This window comes from Pipistrellus hanaki (assembly GCF_964339955.1).
Source record: "Pipistrellus hanaki genome assembly, chromosome: 2".
NCBI classification, from domain to species: domain Eukaryota; kingdom Metazoa; phylum Chordata; class Mammalia; order Chiroptera; family Vespertilionidae; genus Pipistrellus; species Pipistrellus hanaki.
In genome coordinates this window covers 16278571-16301028 of record NC_140504.1, presented here as the reverse complement: position 1 = coordinate 16301028, position 22458 = coordinate 16278571, and the positions used below count along the sequence as shown (strand labels likewise).

Sequence of the window (22458 nt, the reverse complement as noted above, 5' to 3'; positions counted from 1 at the left end):
TATGTTTCTCTCTCATCGACTTTTCTAACTTACTATCCCTCTCCCTTCCTCTCTGTAAAAAATCAATAAAATATCTTTTAAAAAATATTATGTATTGTATATTTACTTATATATTGAATATTACAGCAATGTAAAAAGAAAGAGAACACACCTATATAGTTTGTTGACAATGCCCCATCCCTAATCATCCACACGATAAACCTCAAGGTCATTTTCAGCCAGCTTTCCTAACTACACGCTGAGAACTGAGGGATAAAACAGTAGCAGGATGCAAAACATTTATGTGCCCACTTTTTTAAGTACATTTTTACAAAGTATCACATCAGTTCTCCTGAAATACCCTTGAGTGAGCTGCATGATTCTTATTGCTCAAAATGGACTACTATGAAAAATGAGAACTAAATAATTTCCTATTATTAGGAGGACTCAAAGGTTAGCCTGAAATGACATTCAGCTTTTCTCCTCCAGCAATTTCCTCTAGGCTTTGTTAAAAAAAAAAAAAAAAAAAAAAAAAAATAGTAAAAACTTTCTACAGTAAAGCTCAGATAAAAATCAAAAGCTAGTGTTTTGATAAGATGTTTATGCAGAAGTCCAAGTTTCCATTCTTTTCCTTTTTTTCCCCTCCTTTCCATTTTTTTTTTTAACATGCCAAGAATATAATGTTACATTCCGCTATTCATTTACAAAATACTATGAAATAAGTTTCCAGTTGTTCTCGTCACTAAAGCCACGGATGTTTGCATTTTTCTCCGATGTTGTTTATGTACTCTTTCAAACGATGAAATGAGACACTGTAGGTAACACCACGTCAAAAGCGAGCTCTATAAATTGGGACCAAGATAAACAAATGCAACAGCTAGAAATAATTACCTAGTAACCCCTGAAGAACTGTTATCCGAGTGTTTTCAAATGTCTACCGAGTGTGTTTACACAAGTCCTCTATTTCGCACAAGGGATGCATTCCTGGGAAATGGGCCCTGGGAGAGCCCAGGAGAGCCAGGACTTATGCTAATGTGAGCTTGCTTCCCTGTCAGCAAAGGCTCTTGCCTTCCCTGCAACTTCCCACCGCGGTTTATTTCTCTTTCTGTTCTCTGGCTTTAGGAAGGTTTATTATACGCTCCAAAGTGTCCTGAGACCTCCAAGCCTTCGGTTCATACTGATACTTAACCTGTTTCCTCAACCTCTTCCTCCAATAGTTAAAAACCTACCATGACAATATCAAGCCCATGTTTACCTTTGGGTGTTGCTACTGCTGGCTCAAGTGCATGGTGTTCCTTTAATACCAATCACCATCAAAAGCAAGTGAAAACAGGAACAGAAAACACACGAAATTCTCCTAAGCCATTATCATTTTCTTAATCCGTTTTTATTTATTTTATTTAGGATGTAATTACATGGAGCAGTGTTTATTTTTTCACTAGTACTGACTGCCCTTATGCTTATAATTTATGTATTCTCATCTACGGACTCCCAAAAGCTCTGTGAGTGTAGGGTAATTCAATCTACATAAACAATATCTCGTAACCTACCAAGTTCCCAGTCTACTTTTGCTGGCTGTTACCACAAGAGAAAATGAGGAATTTCAGCCAATTTTTTTCAATAAATTTTTTTGTAATCTTTGAAAATAAGTATTGTTTCCTAAAAATAATAAAGAGGAAATGGACTGTGCTACCACTAAGTTTATCCATTCATTCATTCATCTACTCACTCACTGATTTTCACCAGAGGGTATTCATTTATTCAATAAACACACATTGACTTATCCAGCTATTGAGGAAAGAATATATTTTGTTGGCACAATAAATTCTGTATTCTCTAGTGTTTGTTAACCTGTTTTGAGGATCAGGAGGCAATAGAAATCAGTCTCACAATTGTAGAACAAGTTTTAAAGATGGTCTTGACTTTTACAATTTATAGTTTATCTTGAAGGAAAAAGAAAAATTTAGACTCTTTTCCCTCCCACCCTACAGTTCTTCTCAATGATTAAAATTTATACCACCAATTATATTATCAAAACAATCATTATGCTTTCAATTTTAGTGCTCATGAGAGCAACATACAATTGTGTCATTAGTGAGCAGGATTCCGGAAATAAAATTACTTTTCACCGAGTACTTTCAAACTTGCATTTATACTGCTTTTCCGAGAAGAAGCTGCAGTAGAATGTACAGAAGGGGTTGTGCTGTGCATGATCTCTGTTAGATTTCATTCCGTCCAGGGAAGCAAAATGGTGGCTCTGCTTCCCAGGACATGACACACAGAATGTAACACAGTGATTAAATGGGGACCTTTCACAAGAAACTACGTTCCAGGATCACACTGCAGGGCTGTACCCACAAACATCTGACCCTGCTTTGAGTTTTCTTTGTGGTAAAGATCCTGACTTCTATCCAAAATGCCAAGAACAGGATGAATCCTGAGTAGAAACTGATCTGATTCCAAAAGAATTGTTATCTTTGAGTTACAAGCAGAAAATAGCCAATGTGAAGACTTAAGCATAGTGTTTGAAGGCTTAAACAGGAAATTTGAAGATGAACATAAATGAAAATATATTTGAAATGAAAAATTATGATAAAAATAATGAAGGGATAATTAAAATTCTATTTGAGGTTCTGTGGTTACTTTTTAATAACCATGCAAATTTGTGTTTGTTTGTTTTCAAATAATTAACATTATGTTTTAACCTGTTACTTCTCAACCCAATAAAATATTTGAAAAGAAGTTCTATAATGAACCTGAAATCAAACTTTGCCCTGAGCTGATATGTCCTTTTAAAGAGGCCCATTTCCATGTGGTAATCTTACTATATAGAGTTGTGTCCCTTTGTTTCATCAGAATGTATTAAATGTTTGTTTACAAATATGTCAACACGGTTCCAAAACTGAAATTTCATTAAAGAAAATATAAGCTGGATCCCTCCACCCTGGACTTGGAAAATGTAACACAGGTGACTGATCTTATTGAAGTTTTTTGCTTCAGGAATGGGTGTGGGGCCGAGGGCAGAGTCATTACAACCATTGCGACATTTGGGTCACGGGAGCTTTCCAACTCAGGGTCAGGATTCACCAAAATGCCTTCTAAAACCTTTTTATAGTTTTTATTTATTTACTAGAGGCCCAATGCATGAAATTCGTGCAAGAGTAGGCCTTCCTTTACTGGCACTGGCTTCCCTCTGGTGCCCAGGACATGGGCTTTCCTCCCAGCCCCTGCTTCATCAGGAAGTATGTCTACTTAGCATATTATGCTTTTATTATTATAGATTTACTTTTATTATTATCTTTAATCATCACCCAAGGATATTATTGTTTCATTGATTTTTAGGGACAGTGGAAGAGAGAGGGAAAGACAGAAACATCAACTGGTTGCCTTCTGCACAAGCCCTGACCAGGGTCTGGGCTGGGGAGGATTCTGCAACCAAATACATGCCCTTGACCAGAATCAAACCCAGGACCCTATGGTACCCAGGCCGACGCTCTATCCACTGAGCCAGGGTGCTATTTTTGTGTTTTTAATTGGAGATTCGTGCACTTTCCTCTCGGGTGGCCTTCACTTTGTGCTGTAGATGACACTGGTGGCTTTCAAAGGCCTAGGCAAGCTTCTGCAACATAACTAACTTAGGACCACATCGTCCTAACGTCAAAATAGAGGAACACTGATGTTAGCTAGAATCATTCCAGGAAAATGTGGCTGTGCTGTCTCTCTTCAGTCTTATGGCCAGCAGGTTTCTTCCATTAATATTAACTCTTGCCTTAAACCCTGTGAAATAAAGTCTTCTGGGAAAATGAGGGGGCAATGTGGAGACTATCAAAAGGAAGGAAAACAATGAAAGTTTTTAAAAATAATGAATCTAGCCTGTTTATGAGACAGACACAAATTAAAAAAATAAATAAATAAGGAACCAACTGTTTAAATAAATATTGGTAGAAATTTCTGACTCTAAGTCACTGAACTAATTAATGTGGAGACAGTTGAGGCTGATTCCCTAAGTTTTCCAAAAGAATGTGGCTGCAAAGACCCTCTATCTGAGAACATGACTTCAGATTATTTTTTTAATATGTTTTTATCAATTTCTAGAGAGACAGGAAGGGAGAGGGATAGAGAGAGAGAAACATCAATGAGAGAGGAACATCATGGATTGGCTACTTCCTGCATGCACCCCCAAATGGGGATTGAGCCTGCAACCTGACCAGGAATCAAACCTGTGATCTCTCAGTACCTGGGTCGACCCTCAACCACTGTTGGCACTTCAGAATATTTCTATTTTAAGCTTAGCTCCCTTCCCCTCAATCATCCCTAAGCTTTCTATCAGTATTGGACCTCATCCTATCGGGTACATTTGGCCTCTGGCATTTGACCTCTTGGCTAAGGTAAGACTGTCACTTCCCAGCAGCCCCACCTCCTAAGACAGGAGGCTAAATAACACCTGATTTCCATAAATGTTGGAAATCAGGCAAAAACTAAAAGAATAGCAAAAAAATAAAAAAAAAATTTTAAAAAAAGAGACACCCATGACAGCTTGTAAAACAGGTATTGTATGACAGGCACCACTCTACATGGTTTAAGCTTATTCATTTATTTAATCCGAAAAATAATCCTGTGGTTCTTTTATTAGCCTCATTATAAAAGGTGGATAGCTGAAGCTGAGTGAGGCCTAATAACTTATCCAAGGAAACACAAACAATAAGTCAGTATGGGGGGTAGGGGTTGGAGCCCATGTTATTCCGCTCCAGGGATAATGTTCCTAATTGGAAAGCTACGCTGCTATATTTGCAGTTCTACTTGGAAATGGTGTGAGAGTTAGTAGTTTCTGCAAATTACGTGTAATGTACTATATATAAACACAAACACACACATATAAATACACGCATAGCTGGTTTACCTACACAGCTGCCCATCTAAATAAAGATCATATTCTGAAATATGTGTTCGGTTTATTTCTTGGGGCAAGTGTCACTTTTTTAATTGCAAGATTCCTTTAAAAAATTCATACCTTGAGACACCGCTCACATTATTGATAACTTTATTTTCTCATCGGTGACACGTTTCATATGACAAATTTCTCCTCAGGGAGAGATCCTACTGATTTTATTTATTTATTTTTGTACCACTGTCTCTTATGTTTTTAAAAGGGTAAAACAGAACAGATCAAACTACCAAATCCATGTCCAGGGCAAGGGCTGGGAGGAAAAACACCGGAACTCGGTGTCCAAGTGATTTCACACGCAAAGGACTTTACGATGCGTTTACCTTTTGTAGGTTAGTACATGCTGCTCCCACAATGTCTCAGACGGGGTACCTAATGACAACTCACAGTATGGGTTGCCAAAATAAACTAAAAGCAGGCATTAGGAATAAAAATAAAAACCAAAAAGGAACAAAAGTGCTGCCAGGGTGTTTCTACCCACCATCACAAATAGTAGGCCAGACCCACACACCAGTCAGGGATGCAGAGCCATAAAAGTGACTGATGAAGAGACTTACAGAGTTAATATCTTGCCATTCCTGTTCTAAGCCTGTGTGTGGTGTGTGTGTGTGTGTGTGTGTGTATTCCCATCTCTTTGCATGTTAGTGTATACAGACTGAGTGGGGAGAGAGGGAGAGCTTATAGGCACTCATGAAATAAAAGCATGGGCTCAGCTGGCATTGCTCAGTGGTTGAGTGTCCATCTATGAACCAGGAGGTCACAGTTTGATTCCCAATCAGGGCACATGCCCGGGTTGTGGGCTCGATCCCCAGTGTGAGGCATGCAGGAGGCAGCTGACCAATGATTCTCTCTCATCATTGATGTTTCTCTCTCTCTCCCTCTCCCTTCCACTCTGAAATCAATAAAAGTATAGTTAAAAGATAAATAAATAAAAGCATGGAAGGACCCTGCCTTTCTATAAAACAAGGTGCCTGCGTTAGTGACGATTTTTTCCAGTTTTGGACTCCATTTTCGTTTACCCTCATGTTGGCGTGTATTTTTTCAAAGCCAAATTTTTAACATGTGTACCAACTTAGCACTTGATTTACGAGTGCAATCTTGAGATACTCTGGGAAGTTCCACACTATCTTAATATTATCGGAGCTCTGCCGCAACATATGGTCTTTTCCAAAGGAGACACACATGTTCGTGGCAACATTTGGTGTGACTTTACCCCTCAGCTGAAGTTGTCTAACAACGTCTCTCAGGTGCCAGTACTCCATCTCCTGGGTTTGCATCTAAGGAGCTAGCAAGCCTGGTGTTCCAGTACCTGATTAGATCCTCGCAAAAACTTGAGTATCAGCCTGCCTTGTTAGGTTTAACACCAAACATAGTAAATTTTCTTTGTTCTTTCAGATTTTCTTTGGTTATGTTGTTTAATATAGACTGATTAAAAGATGCTGTCATCTTGTTATTTGGAGGAATATATATTAAAAGAGTAGCAAAATTTATAATGCAAAAAGAAAAAACAACAACATTTTACCAATCACCTCCCACAGATATTTCAGCTTTAAGAATTACACTCTGACTTCCCAAGCACTTCATTTTATGTTCCTATATCACAAATTATAATTTTACAGCATTACATATTTAAAACCATATTTTGATTACTTCTTTATAGCGGAGTGTGCACATCAATGGCATGTTTACAGATACATTTTCCTCAGGTCCCTGGCACCCAAATCGAGTTTTTAATGCCAGCGTACCATTTATAACTGTATGAAACAGTAAATGTAAATGGGCTCCGATAGCTTTTGAATCGTGAAATATGTTCTCTGCTTGAAAGTTTAATAAACGATTTGAAATACTTGATTCCTACACTCATTAATCAGGCACCATTGGCAGTTTCAATTCTGCCAGGTCTCCCAACCAGTCATTACAGAGTTTTTGCACATTCAGCTGCCTGACCCAGCCCTGGAATAGGCCTTAGCCCTTGCTCTGTCCCAGAGGGAGCCCCGGGCATCCTATGTTTCCTGCAAGCAGCCAATCCCTTTCATTGTCCCTGGTATTCTTCGATATCCTTAAATGAGCTCTTCTGACCTACCAAGTTCCTATCTCTGGAACTTACATTCTTTTATTTAATTAGCTAACATACCTTGAGTACCCACTATTTCCCAGACTGTGCAAGGCATTGCGAATAAATAAAACAAACATCCCTGGCCTCACAAAGCTGAGAATCTAGACATGGAAGCAGCAAGCATTCAAGAGGTCCCTGCTCTGACTGGCACTCAAGTCTAACCCTTGATACTCAACTCAGTCCAGGCTAACTCTCTCGCTCCAGGCTGGGAGCCTCCGCTGCTGGTTTGGGTTCTGCTTCAAAAGAGAAAGAACACGAGAATGGTAATCCCACCACCTTCTGGTGATGGTGAAGCCAATCACACACATCAGCCCAGGTTGAGAGAAGCTGACCCGCCTACCCAATGATACAATCAGCCCTTATTTAGGTCAACTCTGATTTTTATGGTTTTCCCTTTCTCCCTTTTCCACGGGCCTGCCCCTGAGCTAAAGGGGTTGTGACAGGGAACGCATACAGGTTCTTGGAGAATGGAAAATCATGAAATCACCCAGATCCTATCGATCGCTAAAACTCTATGGGTTTCCGATTGTGAGGAGCCACGTATTTCAGACTGAAAGGGTTCTGTGATTTTAAAGGTATATATACACCTTTATTAAAATGAATAAGGCATTTATTACCACCTGTAAAACCCCAATTTGATTGGGACTATTACTAACTTCATACATAGATAAAGAAGCCTAGAGGAGTTACATAACTTGCCTGATACCACAGTTTAGAAGTCATGAGGCTGAAATTCCAATCCCTGGAAGCCTTGCTGTCAGAGTTGCTCCTCCACCACTACACTATGCTCCGGTTCTCATCAGCATACAGGACACTGTGCCTTACTCATCACAAAAGGGATAGTTAGGGATGGAAGACGGTGTCAGAGGTCCGAGAGCTCATGAGCTTTGGCCCTGTGGTTCCTGCTGTCACTGCTGCTTATGGAAAATGTGTGTGTGCATATGTATGTGGTCTTGTTTCCCTTACGTCTTCCAGTCACACAGACGTTGGTCAGATTTCTGACTTACTTTCTAGTCATGTGACCTTGGGAACATGACATAACATCAACGATGTATTGGCTATTTGCAATGTGCTAGCCACGGTGGTAAGTGCTTGGCATGCGCTGTCTCATGAAATTAAATTAAATCTTCATAAAAACCCAGGCAAGAGATAATATTATTCAGATTTTAGAGTGGGTGGGACACTCACTGAGAGAGGATAAGAAGTAATAACCTTTCCAAGGTCAAAGAGCCAGGGGGGTAACAGTGGTAGCTCATACTGAGTGAGGAAGAGGTTGAGGCAGAGGCATCTTGTGGGCCATCTGCCATGAGATGGTTTAGGACTGAACTTGGGAACTGGCACCCACTGCCCGTGGTGACAGCTAACAAGGACCCCGAGGAGGAACACTGGAGCCGCACATCCTGGGTTCGAATCCTGGTGTCTAGCTGTGATATCTTGGGCAGGTTTCTCTTGGCCTCAGTTTCTTCGTTTGGTAAACGTAAATTAATAACACTATATACCTCAAGGTGTTTCTGTGAAGAATAAGTGAGATTATACTAGAACTGGAGGTAGTAGGTAATCAATAAATTATAATAAACTTAATAAACTACAGAGATCATTTTTAATAATTCTGATTCAGCAAGCTTTTATTTCCATATAATGAAATGAATGAGCAGGAATAGCTTATTTTTGAAGTGTAAAATTCCTCTGAAGAACCAAAAATGTCAGGATCTGGGTGCATCCCTAGATCTGTCCTCTCTTTTAGTTGTTCGGACCAAGTGCAGATCTGATCTTTTAAAAAAATATTTGTATTGATTTCAGAGAGGGAGGGAGTGAGAGAGAGAGAGAAACATCAATGATGAGAGAGCATCATTGACCAGCTGCCTCCTGCATACCTCACACTGGGGATCTTGAACCTGCAACCTGGGCATGTTCCTTGACCAGGAATAGAACCATGGCCTCCTGGTTCCTAGGTCGATGCTCAACCACTGAGCCATGCCAGCCTGGTGGATCTGCACTTTTATTTCTTTCCTTCATGGATATGTCTAACAAGGCTGGTAACTCTGATTTATTGGTTACAACTAAGGAAATGTATCATAAAAGCCTGACATCTGACATTTCTCAGTATCTATTATAGTATGAATATCTTGCTCACAGCCCACCAGCCAGGACGGCTCTCATTATCTCTAAGAAGGGACACAGTAAATGGAAATTCAGAGGCCTGTCTCATGAGCTGAGTAATGAATGGCAGAATACTCAGAGTCATAATGATTGGGGTTAAGACCTTATTTGGAGAGCCAGCAGAAGATTTTAAAGACTTTCTGAACAAGTGCTTCTTTTTCTTTTCCTGAAATAAGTGGTATAAATTCCAATATCAAAAGTACTTCAACTGCCCTGACTGGTTTGGCTCAGTGAATAGAGTGTTGGCCTGTAGACTGAAAGGTCCCAGGTTCAATTCCGGTCAAGGGCGTGTACCTTGATTGCAGGCACATCCCCAGTGGGAGGTGTACAGGAGGCAGCTGATTGATGTTTCTCTTTCATCTGTGTTTCTAACTCTTTATCCCTCCCCCTTCCTCTCTGTAAAAATGCAAAATATATTTTTTTAAAAATAAAAGTACTCCAACTATTTTTTAAGTTAAACTTCCTAAAAAGAGAATTCATTCTTAGTTTTACCCCTAGTTTTTTATTCTTAGGTCCATCTTGGGTTTTGAGTCCATCCTGGACATCCTGTAAGGCAGGGGCCTTCAAACTACGGCCCGCGGGCCACATGCAGCCCCCAGGGGAGTCTGATCCGGCCCACCAGGTTTTTTGGGCAGTGAGCGCAGCCGGGGTGTTACAGTAGGAATTAGTAGTTCATATAGTCTGGCCCTCCAGCTCTCTGAGGGACCGTGATCTGGCCCCCACTTTAAAAAGTTTGAAGACCCCTGCTGTAAGGGAACTGGGTCATTACAATGTTACCTCCCAAAGGAATAACAAGGAAGGAACCCGCACAGGGTCCTATTTAATGATGGTAGGTATTCAGTAAAGTCAGGAAAAACTTAAGTTTGAAGCAGTATTTCTAAGCCAGGGACCAGAACGCAATTCATTAATAAATATGTCAAATAATGTCATGCAAATATAATCTACATCCCTTCCACTTTCAGGATAGCAAAGTAAACGGATATATAGAAAGAGGTGAGCTAATGAATTTTTCATGTTTGGGAACAGATGAAGAACTCAATTAAAATTTTTGCTTAGAAACAGAAAACAAACTGCCTATATTTGCACACTGGCCTAATCTTTCAATTCTAAGAATTTAATATTTCAGATAATTGCCCAATTTAGAGGATCATAAACTGAAATGAATGGCATGCCAGAAGGTCTGTCCTCCCTTCAAACAAAAACATTTTAATGGCTCTTCTACAGTATTTTTCAAAATGGCTATAATAAAAGCTACAGTGAACAAGACAAAAAATTCTAAATGCCTCAATAAGGCTACAATGCACAATAAGTTCATGTTTACCAGCCATGCTTAGGTATATTTGATACTGAAGAAAATCTCTTTAATTCCTAGAATCCATCCATTGCTCTGCAGACATTGGCAAGGTCGCCCATCCAATGTATTGCAATGCCAATAAATAGCACTGCATAGAGGCAAGGGTACTGGATTAGGATCCAGAGACTTGGATTCTGGCCTTAGACCTGTTATTCAGAAATTGTGAGTTATCAGTCCTCTATTTCTAAGATATTTATGGCACCACTGTTTTTTGAAATCGTGTACCTTTTTCTGCATGCCCCCAAAAGTAATCATTAAACTCTAAATTTGACTGTATTGGGTCCTGCTTTTGTGAAGTTACTCTACTGATAAAATATTAAATGCAATAAACGCCACATTCATTATGTTCCATTAAAAATATTTTGAAGTTAGAGTTTGAAAATAATTTTATAAATTTCCATAAATTCAATCTATCACTTTATCTTAATATTTAGTTAAATCATTCAACATTATGTATGTGTGTATACATATGTATAAAAATTCTAGGTAAATAAAAAAGGACAAATGCATTCCATTGGCCAACTTGAGAATAATGCAAATTCCTTGAGATTGTACCACATACATCTTTAAAAACTGCAAATTCATTACCAATATTAAGAATCAAAGCATTTAAATTTCCCCTTTCTATTTTTACATATAAAATCTACTACCTGATATACTGCACTAGAAAGACTTCAAAACATTTCATTTCCTTATACTTTGAAGTCTAGAGGGAATAAAACTTAATTATTTTCAAGTGCAAATAAAACACTTGTTGAACACTTTTAGTTTTAAAAATAAGCATCCAAAATAGCACTATCTAAGACAAACCTTATTTTTCCCTTTGTAAAGCTATTAGTCAACATACTTTTTTTTTTTTTTTTCATCTTTAAAACCTGGGTTACATTTTTACTTACTGAAGGGAAAGAGTTTCAGTGTGACAGTGGCTAATCACCTTGATTCCAACTATAGGGAATCAATGATGAGATTAAGTCCATTGACAGCAAAGTGGGGGGGGAAGAAGACATGATTTGATAGTAAGGTCACCAAAGATATCATGTCAGCATTGGTGTCTTCATATCATTTCGCAAATTACTGCCCATGCATCGAGGCGGGGCAATAAACAAAGGTTATTGATAAATAAGTGTTGCCACAAAACCTAAACTGCTGACAAAGTGGTTTATGTTGTTCACCCTCAGAAGCTACTGATCTGTCTTCTACCAATTATTACACACAAACGCCCCACATACATCCTTCATCCAGGTTAGATACACCCAGATGAAGTTATTCCTCCCCCCTCAAAAAAATAGGTGTGGAGAATACTTTTAAAAAAATAAACTAAGAGTAAGGCCCTACAACAAGAGACTGCTACATTTAGAATGCTAAACTGTAATTTTTGACAAAGGACAATAATGCGTCCTAGCTCTACCAAGATCCGAGCTGCTCTTCCTACTCCTTTTGAATTAATTATGGGTTTAGGAATTGGAGTTTAAGAACTTAAGGATATAATCATCGACTGTTTTGGATTTGAAACATGAACAAGGAGGTGAACAGAATACAGGCTTTGGAAAATAAACCGTTTCTACTTTATGTTTCAGAGTTTTAATGCTCCATGGGATTTCTCTTGCTGACTATACAATGCAGATGGTGAAGGAGAAAAACGTGCTCCATAGAATCCAGTGCTATTCGTTCTACACCAACCCCACATTTTATCTTCTCAACAGCTTCCTAGAGAAATCAGAATCTTACCTTCTGATATCTTCTGCAGAGGCCTCCTGGTGCTCTGAAAACTCCTGAGGTCTATGTCAAACGGCCATTGTCTCGCTCCCGGGGTCTTAGGGACTTGGAGAGATCCCAACACCTGCTGCTACCACTGAGCGTCGAGGCCAGGAAAGCTCCAGGGTTTGCCAGCGGGATCACTGAGCCACAGCCAAAGCTTGGGAAGCCTTAACAACTGAAAGCAAGTGTAGAAGGCAACGTGGTACCCAGCACTGGGCTCAATTGTAGCAGCAGGGGGAGGAATGTTCCGGCCCTCACAAGGGTTCAGAGGCAGCCATCAGGGGACCCAAGGCTCTGTGGATGGACAGGGCCAAGGAGGTGGAGACAGGGCCACACAGCAGGAGACCCTAAGGGGCGGGGAACGACTAGCGCAGAGCTCAGGTAGCGCTTGAAAAGAATCACCAAAAATCCCCCGACAGAACACAAGAAGCGATGGCGAAATGCAACAAAATACATGGAGATAGGCCATTCTAGCACCCCATACGACAGCCAAAAACACAGTGGGAGGGGGGACATGGAGCTCTAGCTCTAGAAAGAAAAGTAAGGAAGACATATTATAGTAGACCCACTGCAGTTAGGTTAAAAATCCAACACATTACAGAAAAAAAAAAAAAATCCCTCAATCCTGCCATCATCACATGTACATCATGATAAGGAAATGTACGACTATTAAGTGTCAAAGGGTGCAATCTACAAGGAAACAGAGATGAAAAGGCAAAGTTGTGAGTTATTAGAGGAGAAAATGAAAAGAGGGAAGGTTTCATGGAGAAGAAATTAAAATCACTTTTTAAATAAGGATAGCACGTTTTATCAGATACATCACGTTCCGTTATGATCAGATGAGGAATACAGAAGGAATTCAATGAGATAAGAAGAATATGGAGCAAAAGGAGCAAGTGGATAAAGAGTGTGCACAGATGAAAAGGGGAGAGGTAGAAGAAAAGGGGAAAAGAGGAAAAGAAAGAAAAAGTGTGGTTAACATAGTAGATTGCAGTGCACTGTCAAATTTGTCAAACAAACTACTCACTAAGACTCTCCTGAATGTCGACTTCACAATGTCATATTTTCCAAGGAGATGCTTATAGCTTCCTAACCACTGCTCACAGCTCTTCAACTGCTCAGCAGCCCCCAGGAGCTCCTCTTCAGGAGCCCACAGAATGTTAAATATTAAACAGCTAAAAGAGACAGACCCTAAGACAATTTCGCATTAACGAGCTGGATAAAAATCAAGTCAGAAATTAAATATAAAAAGACAGACTTTAGTAATCCCTTATATGTATCAAAATTAAAACAATAAGACTCACTTAGGAATTGTCACTTTTTCAAGACCAGAAGCAAATGAACCAGTATGGTATACTTGTTTTATAATTAAATAAGAAGAAACTCTACTGCCTGATAGTAGTTATGCACATGTCATTCTTGAGCTCAAGTATTACATTTTTTTGTAATCCAAGTTAGCTAAAATAGGAATAGATAATCTATTTCCCTTGATTTCAAATAGCTCAAGTAATCTTGTGTCTCACCTCAGATATATATATATATATATAATGTTATCTTATATGTAATGCTATTACATGTACAATAAAAGCAACTTTTGCTTAGGCAAACTCAATTATGTCTAATAAGTCAAACGTTTTTTTATAAAATAACCCTTATTCTACAAAATAGTCGGTATTGACTAGGCAACTAGTATTTTATAAAAGAAGATTAGAAATCTGAATATCCCTCTAAAAATACTTTCATTGTATAAACAGTGCATAAGTTTAAATATCGATTTCAACTAAAACTTAATTTTTTTAAATATATCTTGTCAATATGGTAGGTTTAGATAAGAAAATATTCAGGGAACCCCTCTGGTAAAAACCAAATGGAAGTGGATTTTTTAAAAATATAATAGTCTGACTTTAAATATTAAAAATCAACTACAGTTTGTTTTTCTGACCCATGTTCTCAATCCCACTCATGAAAACCATTCCGACAATATAATATTTTTAAATGTGCAAGAAAAAACAAGAAAGTGATTACATACTGTCAATGTGAAATGGTAGAGTTCATTTATAAGGCTCTTCAGATTAGATGGTATGTCAGGATTATTATCCATGACAATAGAAAAATTGGCAATAGCTTTTTAAAGATAAATATTATATTGCTACTACAGTGTCTTACTAAAGTAGTAATGTCAGATCATCTAAGCCAGTGTTTCCCTGTTGCTAAGCATCACAAAAGGATAAATTTTTGATAAACATGCTCAATTGCATCCCTATACCCAGCCTTTCAGCACAGTTGGTGTCCAATGAATATTAATTGGCTGAATGGTAGTGCCGCATGTGAGAAGACACTCCTCAAAAAGATTGCATCTTGGGGTAATGATGGGGGGAGAATAGGTTATGGTCAAATAAATGTCTTAAAAATTAAAATAAGAATAAACAGGTGAATTCCTGTATGACTTGTCAGAGCCTTTATTATACTACTGTAAATTCCTAAAACTCTACCTTTTTTATGAAATACCTATTCATCACAGATTAATTATTCTAGAAAAATTTGGTCTAAACCTCTGTGGCAAAGTTAATATTTCTATATCCTGCAACCCTTTAAAGAAAGACATAGGTAAGCTACTAATTGGCCCATATTCATATATTCATATTATAAGGTGGAAGATACATATATATGTATGTATATATACACATATATATATACATATATATATGTATGTATGTATGTATTTCAAATATAGTAGGCTTTATTTAAAAAATGGTCTCTGTTTTGGGGAAAGAAAATTTGAGAAAATTTAAAGTGAGAAAAACGAAAATATCTCATTCAAATCCTTCCCTTGGTCAAGAGAGGATCTTGCTCCAGTAAAATCTTATATTGGTGCATAAATATATTAGCAATAAAGTTTCTTTATTGCTAATATCCCAGATACTCCTTGCAACTATCTGACTAATATGATATCTTATAAATTTGCTTATAATTATCTTAAATTAAAAAGAATACTCCTGGCAAGAATTATGCATATTAAACAGTTTGGGTTTTTTTTACTTATAATTCAACACTGTTGTGAAAAAGGAGGTTCTCATGTAGCACTGAATGGAGAAATAATTGCTTTTATTACTAAAAGTCTTTTTTTTTTTTTTTTAATTACTATGGCTCAAGTGGAAAAAAAACAACAACACAAGAATACAGATCAAATAGTGACAGGAATTCCATGAGAAACTATGTGAAGTATCTGACAAACTTCAGGATTTGTATATTTTCAAGTAGCAAATGCAGGGGTGGGTGGGGTGGGATATAAACTTTACGTATGGGGCACCTACAGGATCACGTGTGTTATGTGTTATGTGTTAGAACTATGTTCCTCTTTAAGACAATGTTCAGAGCATCAGAGGCCATTTTCCCATGGATGCCATCTCAGTCCTGGAGAGAGTGCTCCTACCCCAAAGATACCAGCAGACTGGCTCCCCGTGGGCCTTGTTCACTCACCAGCATCCATTAGCCAACGCCACGCTTTCTCTTCAATAGATAAAACACGGCTTCTTCTTGCCAGGGTGCCATGAAAAGGATCCAGAAGGCTCCCCTTAAACAACATTTCCCGAGTGGCTGCTGCAGCACCGAGAGTAGAGGAGATGCCAGGTCAGCCAGGTCTCCTTCCCAGCAGCAGTGGCGGCAGCAGCAGCAGCGGAAGCTGGAGCAGAACATGGAGACCCAGCTCCTCGCAGGATGCTAGCTAAGCACTCTGTACCCTCTACACCTACACAGAGGTCACCCGTATGCCCGCACCTTTCCAGGTTGGCTGGCAAACAGGAGTTTTCCTGTGATCAGGCTTAGAATCTGCTCCCAAACAAGAGGAGAACTATAGAGTCACTGTGCAATGCAAAGGTTCTAATTCCATGGCAAGCAGGTTTACTTTATTATTAGGAAGGCTGGATGAATCCTTTTTTAAATTTCCATTCACCCTCCCCACTCCTACCAAGCAAGTGGGTTGCACTAACTTTCCTGTTAATGAAAGAAAGGATGTTACCAGATCAAATAAATGGCCTCTTGCAATTCTGGTCATTTCTTTCCTAATAGTCTATCTGCCTTCCTGGCACAGGATCACTTTTTTTTTTTTTTTTTTTTTTTTTTTGCAAACACTCAAGTTTTCATAATCTTTACCACAGTGCCAAGAGATGGGGAAATGTCAAGTCTTGTGATCCTAGGTTACAGAAGGAGCAACGACTTCTCTGCTTCTATATTTTACTCCCATTCGGATGTTACGGATGAGTTTGCTCTTTTTCCCACTGCTGTTCAACATAAGGGGTGGGCAGAATACGGCTGGACAACAGAGTTACGTAGGTAACGCCATTAACCTAGCATTCCCTTTGCTTAACATTCAGAGATAAAATCCTAAAGCTATAAAAAGTATCTAGGTTTTTTTTTTTTTTTTATCTAAATAGCTTAACAAAGGATATGCGAAAAACAGATTATTTGTTTAATGAGTATGTACTTGAAGGGAAGAATTATAACTCTAAGATATTCACAGTAGAGAATAACCACTCTAATTAGCAACCTTACACACAGAGATTCTGAGGATAATATTGTTTCTTGTGTATTAATGTTCACTTCATTATCCAACTAATAAGAACAATAGCTAACCAAACCACTGAGCTAACCCACTGAATAGTCATAAAGGGCCAGGCACTGCGCTCAGTGTTTTACATGTGCTATTTCATTTAATCTTTTGTTTTAAATATATTTTTATTGATTTCAGAGAGGAAAGGAGAGGGAAAAAGAGAAACCTCAATGGTGAGAAAACAAGAAAGCATCATCGATTGGCTGCATCCTGCACAGACCTAGCCCGCATCCCAGGCATGTGCCCTGACTGGGAATGGAACCATGACCTCCTAGTGCATAGGTCAATGCTCAGCCACTGAGCCACACCAGCAGGCCAAATCTCCACAGATATTATCACTGCTGCATTTTGCAAATAAGGAAACTGAGACTCAGTCATGTTCTATCACATGTTCAAGGTCACCGAGCTCACCAGTGATTTGAAACCAGGGGGTCCGGTTCCAGAAATGGAGCTCTTAAACGTTTCACTAAAACAGCAACATTTATGTTGTTTCACATTTATTTGTACATTGTAAGTTCCCCTTTAACACAGAGACATTAGAAAATGTTACATTTCATAATAGCTAATGAATATGGTCTTTAATGTGTGCCCCGAAATTCCGATAAGTCCTTTACATGTATTAATTTATTTCAGATCCACAACAATCCAACAAGGTAGACAGCCTCCGATTTAGGGTCACATCTAAGGGACCCAAGGCATAGAGTGGCAGGTAAGCTGCCAAAGGTCAGACAACTACCTACGAAACAACCACTAAGTGGTAAATGCAAGCTTTAGTCCCAGGGAAGATGGCCCCTGAGTTGTAGCTTTGAGCCTGTGCCTACCCTCTGCTGTCTTGGAAGCTGATGGTGTTAGACACATAGAGAGAGGGAACAAGGAATGTCAGGTCTGGCCAGGACCCTAGTGGGAGGAGGATCTGCTATTCCTGTCTCTTTTCAAAAATGTAATATGCATAAAGTACATAAGCTTACATAATACACAATTCTACATCCATTTCTCTGCATGATGCTCGCCAATTAAAGGAGATTCACAAACGCTGTATGTGTTACTCAGATTTTTAAAAAGTGAAGGACAAATTCAATTTTCACTTTTGTTTCAAGTGTATCCTATCTTCAGAGGCACTAGCCATAACCTTATTATCATCGCAGTGTCCGTCATTCTGCTTTGGGGGATTACCGTTGCTGGAAGCCACGCTTGTACCTTACTCCGTCATTGGCAAAGACATTAATTATGTGCAGGGCCAAGATAATTATTGTGGGCTTGGAGAAATCCAGGGATCGTCCCCTGAGACAGGGACTGAACCAACCCTGGACCAAGAGACTTCCCTTAACAGTCAGCAGCTGAAATGACTGTCCTCGAATCCACACAAAACCCTCTGGGTCATCTCAGACAGCCCAGATCTCTTAAAAACCTAGGGTCCCACGTGTAAGACTGAAAAATCAGTGAAGAATACCAAGGCCAATCTATCCCTTTAATTTGACAGCAAGCGTACTTCTCTGGACTAATTTCGTTAGCTTCAGCTTTTGTGGCTTTAACCAAATGTAAATTAGCACAAGAAACCATGAAAACTTCAGAAAGAAGACACAGTTATGGTGAAGGCATCTGGTCTCTGGTAGAATTTAGCCACAAGTAATAAGAAAGGCAGTCATTTGCTGGCATTTAGCAAGGAGAAATGTCCATGTGGTACATTTTAAGGTGATGCATTAGAGACTATTTACTTTCAATTCTTTTTACAATCAAGAGTTTCCATAGAAGGAAGATGTCAGTTCTTTGCCTATTCCTGGACAATTATCCTCACTACAGAATTCTAGAGCAGTGCTATTATACATTGTACCCACAAAAGAATGACTTTCTCTATGGCTGACAATGAGATTCATCTGTCTTCAAGGTTAACACTGAATTAACACAAAAGTTATTCTAAACACATTTGACATCCTTTGGGTGAGCAAAACAAAGTGACCACCACAGGCTATTACATGAGAGAGTCATAACAAATGATTTGTATGGCCTTGGCAATACAATACTAAGTGATACACTGGGAAGATCATGACTCATTTATTCAGTCATATATATATATATTTAAATTCTTTTACTGACTGCCAAAATTACCTAGTACAGTAACAATTCTTATTTTTTGCTGATGTTGATGTTAATGATGGTGCAATTAAAAATATAGAAAAACAGCTGGCCAGTTTTGCTCAGTGGTTAGAATGTCAGCCCATAGAGTCCAGGGTTCAATTCCTGGTCAAGGGCACATACATAGGTTGCAGGCTAGAGTCTCCACTCTGGTCAGGGCTCTTGCAGGAAGCAACCAATCAATGTGTCTCTCTCATACGTGTATCTCTCTCTCTCTCTCTCTCTCTCTCTCTCTCTCTCTCTCTCTCTCTCTCTCTCTCAAAAGTCAATGGAAGAAATATCCTTGGGTGAGTATTAAAAAAATAATAATTAAAAAATAAAAACATAGAAACATAAATTTCTGGTCATTTTAGCATGTCACATTTAGAAAGATCAATCAACAGAAATTAAATGAATAAATGAATATCTTATTCTCCAAATCTAACTCGGCCTACTCTCTTATTTAATTCCTTTAACTTGGCTTTAACTGGAAAGAAAATATTAATGAATATTAACTCTAGGTGGTACTTGGGTCAAAGCAGGTGAGGTTGCAATATATGTTATGTGATATATTATTTTCTGTTCTCCTAGAAACCAAACAATGCACCAACTCTAACCAATCCTTAACTAATACCAAGTCAGCCAAATATAAACTGGTGACCTCAAAGGGAAGAGCTCCAATTATGCATTACAATTTCCTGAGTCATTTTGTCCTCACAACTTTATGCTTTAAATAAACCTAAATGCTGGCTAAAGAAAATCTACGAGCAACTCAATATGACTTAGTGTTTCCAAGTCAGGAAAAGGAAGAACTTTCAGTGTTTGAGATAACGTTTGTTTTCTGTAGTTTAGAAAATAAACATTTCCTATGCAGTAATTCCTGGGGGATAGTGTGTGTGTGTGTGTGTGTGTGTGTGTGTGTGTGTGTGTAAGAGTTGAGCTGGGGGGAAAAAGAAGGGAGAGAGAAATTTTTTAGCAATAATTTGGTGTTCATGTAAACTGCTTATTTTGTGCTAGAGTTAGAATTTATCTCAGCAAGTTATGTGCATGTAAGCTGTGAAAGTATTGCAATTTAACATAAAATCAACAGGAAACACTTACTTGATTGCATATCACATTTCTAAGGATTCAATGATACATAATGATATAATCCAAATAGTTACATACAATAATAGAAGTCTTGGGTCTCTAAATTAGATTGATTTGGTAATTATTTCAATATACATAAGCCATTTTCTACAATTAAATATTTTTTTTCTCTTTTCCAAATGAATAGACTTTGTCCTAAGGTTGTGTTTACATAACCCTAAGGATACCTACTTTACTTAAATATATGTTATGTGATTTATTATTTTCTGTAGTTACTACAGAATGACTAAGAGAAATAACAGTTTTATACAGGGTGTCCCAAAAAATGTATACACTTTAACAGCAGATAGTTCAATTTTGGAAATGAAATGTATTTTAATAAACACAGCTTTATAATTATTCAAAATGTGTGTATACCTATTTTGAGACACCCTATATTTGTCAAGTATGGGTAGATATGTAACCTATCCAATAATATTTTAAGATATCAAGGCACTAGTAAAATCTTTTACTGAAATTGTCCACCTTCCCATGTATTAGTTGGAAATGTATCATATGTGATTGTCTTTCATATCTGTATACGGGATTGTAAATTAATAGGACAAAATGCCATTTCTGTATCAGGTATATACCTATATCTACCAGTTCTGTAAATTCTGATTACATGGCATTGAGTCAGGCATATTATTGTTCCCATTTGATGGATGAGAACACTCAGAAATGTTGAAAAATGTGTCTAGCAAGATGTGCTCCAAAAAAAATGTCTCAAAACCTTGGCTAAAAACCAGGTATTAACGGGATTCCACTAACCAACACATACACAATGTTTACTTTTTATTTTCTCTTTATAGGGACTGTTATATATATTTATATAACATATAGAGAGTTACAACTTACATTTTTAAGAATTTACAAAAATTCTTAAGATAGTTGGAGATTGTTACTCCTTTAGTTGTCAGATAAATAAATGCATAAGTGAAAATTATTTCAAACCAAATAGCATACATATTTTAAGATGCAAAGAATACTTTTATTTAATCAGCACATGAATGTAGAAACATGAGTTTGTTTGTTTTTTTAAATAAATTTTCTTTGTGTATGTTTGGCATTGCTGGCTGGCCTAAGATAAGTCACCTCAGCTAAGGAGTAAACACTGTTCTTTTATTTTTACAGGGTTCTGTAAAACTTGTTGTTAATACAAATTTTATGTTTTGTAATTAAATGCATCCAGTATTATTCCTTTTTCAAAAGCCCAGTTTCACTCCTAATTAGCTCATATCTGTCTTTTTCTATGGCACTTCCAGATCTACTTTCCTGTTTAAAATATTTCTTCCCCCCCTCTCCACCCTTTTTTTTTTTCCTTCCAGAAATGACTAATCTTCCTGTTATTCTATTCTGTCAGTTTTTCCCCAGTATTCTTCTCATGTTGCATAACATTTACTTTTCACTGACTTTCTTTCAGAGTTTTACTACTACATCCTTTATGCTAGCCTTCTGTTTTCAACAAATTGAAACAGTCAACATTTATGGATTAGCTAATTTGGTGTTTGTGCTATGCAGATCAAGCTCTCTCTTCAAGTCAAAAATGCAACAATTCTTTCAATTGACAGAATATAAATATCAATTGTTAATCTTAAAAAGTTAAATGCAGTTTAAGCCTCAGACTTATCAGATAGCACAATTAAAGGTCAATACTTTCCATCTTTTTTAAATGTCTTACTAAGGTGCTAACAAAGAAACAGAATGCCATTTCTAGAACTCTCTTGTTACCCAGCAGTTATCCATAACATCATAAAACATGTTGACATAGACCTATAAGCAGAATGTACAGTGGTTCCATCTTTCTGATTTTCAATTACAAAAAAAAAAAAAAAAATACTTCTAATTACATGCCAAAAAATTGCCTTAGCCCTAATTTCAAATAATTATAACAGCTAAATAATAGCAGCTGAAGATGAGTAAGAGTCGTTTCTATTCCAGATTCCAGAGAAGACATCTGAGGAGATTTTTAGAATTACAATGATTTAAATAATCATTATATCTAAAATTTACAACACAATATCACATGCCTACCAAACAATATAAATCAGGACCTCAGGTTCACATAGCACATTTTTTGATTAATTCAATATTATATCATGGTCATTACCTCATAGTGTAGTCACAGCATTCATTAGAGAAAGAAGTGTCTCAACTAGTCCCATTTACAGAGGCCATCGATACAAGATGTTCCAAGAGCTTTAGAAATTGTACGTTTTCTAAAATTCAGAAGCACCTTTAAAAATCCTAACAAAACCATTTTAATTATAAGAGGCAAAGACATCTATAAAATGTCA

The 22458-nt window shown here is 37.8% G+C and overlaps 2 protein-coding genes across 17 annotated transcripts in view; both read right to left on the bottom strand.

Annotated features, from left to right (window-relative positions):
• SUCNR1 (succinate receptor 1) overlaps nucleotides 1-22458 on the bottom strand; it is a 608141-nt gene that overhangs the window by 267662 nt on the left and 318021 nt on the right. The window lies entirely within an intron of this gene.
• The window catches only part of MBNL1 (muscleblind like splicing regulator 1), a 192261-nt gene that overhangs the window by 90394 nt on the left and 79409 nt on the right, over nucleotides 1-22458 (bottom strand). The window contains exons 2-3 of one of the 16 annotated variants that reach the window (XM_084873871.1): nucleotides 15793-15912; nucleotides 12283-12840 (exon numbers count right to left, since the gene is read on the bottom strand). The exons of 14 other annotated variants lie outside the window; for them this stretch is intronic. Coding sequence is in view for 1 of the 2 variants with exons in the window: in XM_084873866.1 (XP_084729992.1) it covers nucleotides 15793-15798 (6 nt within the window). In the remaining variant the exon portion in view is untranslated. The remainder of the gene's footprint in view (nucleotides 1-12282; nucleotides 12841-15792; nucleotides 15913-22458) is intronic. One more of the 16 variants, XM_084873866.1, reaches the window with a different exon arrangement.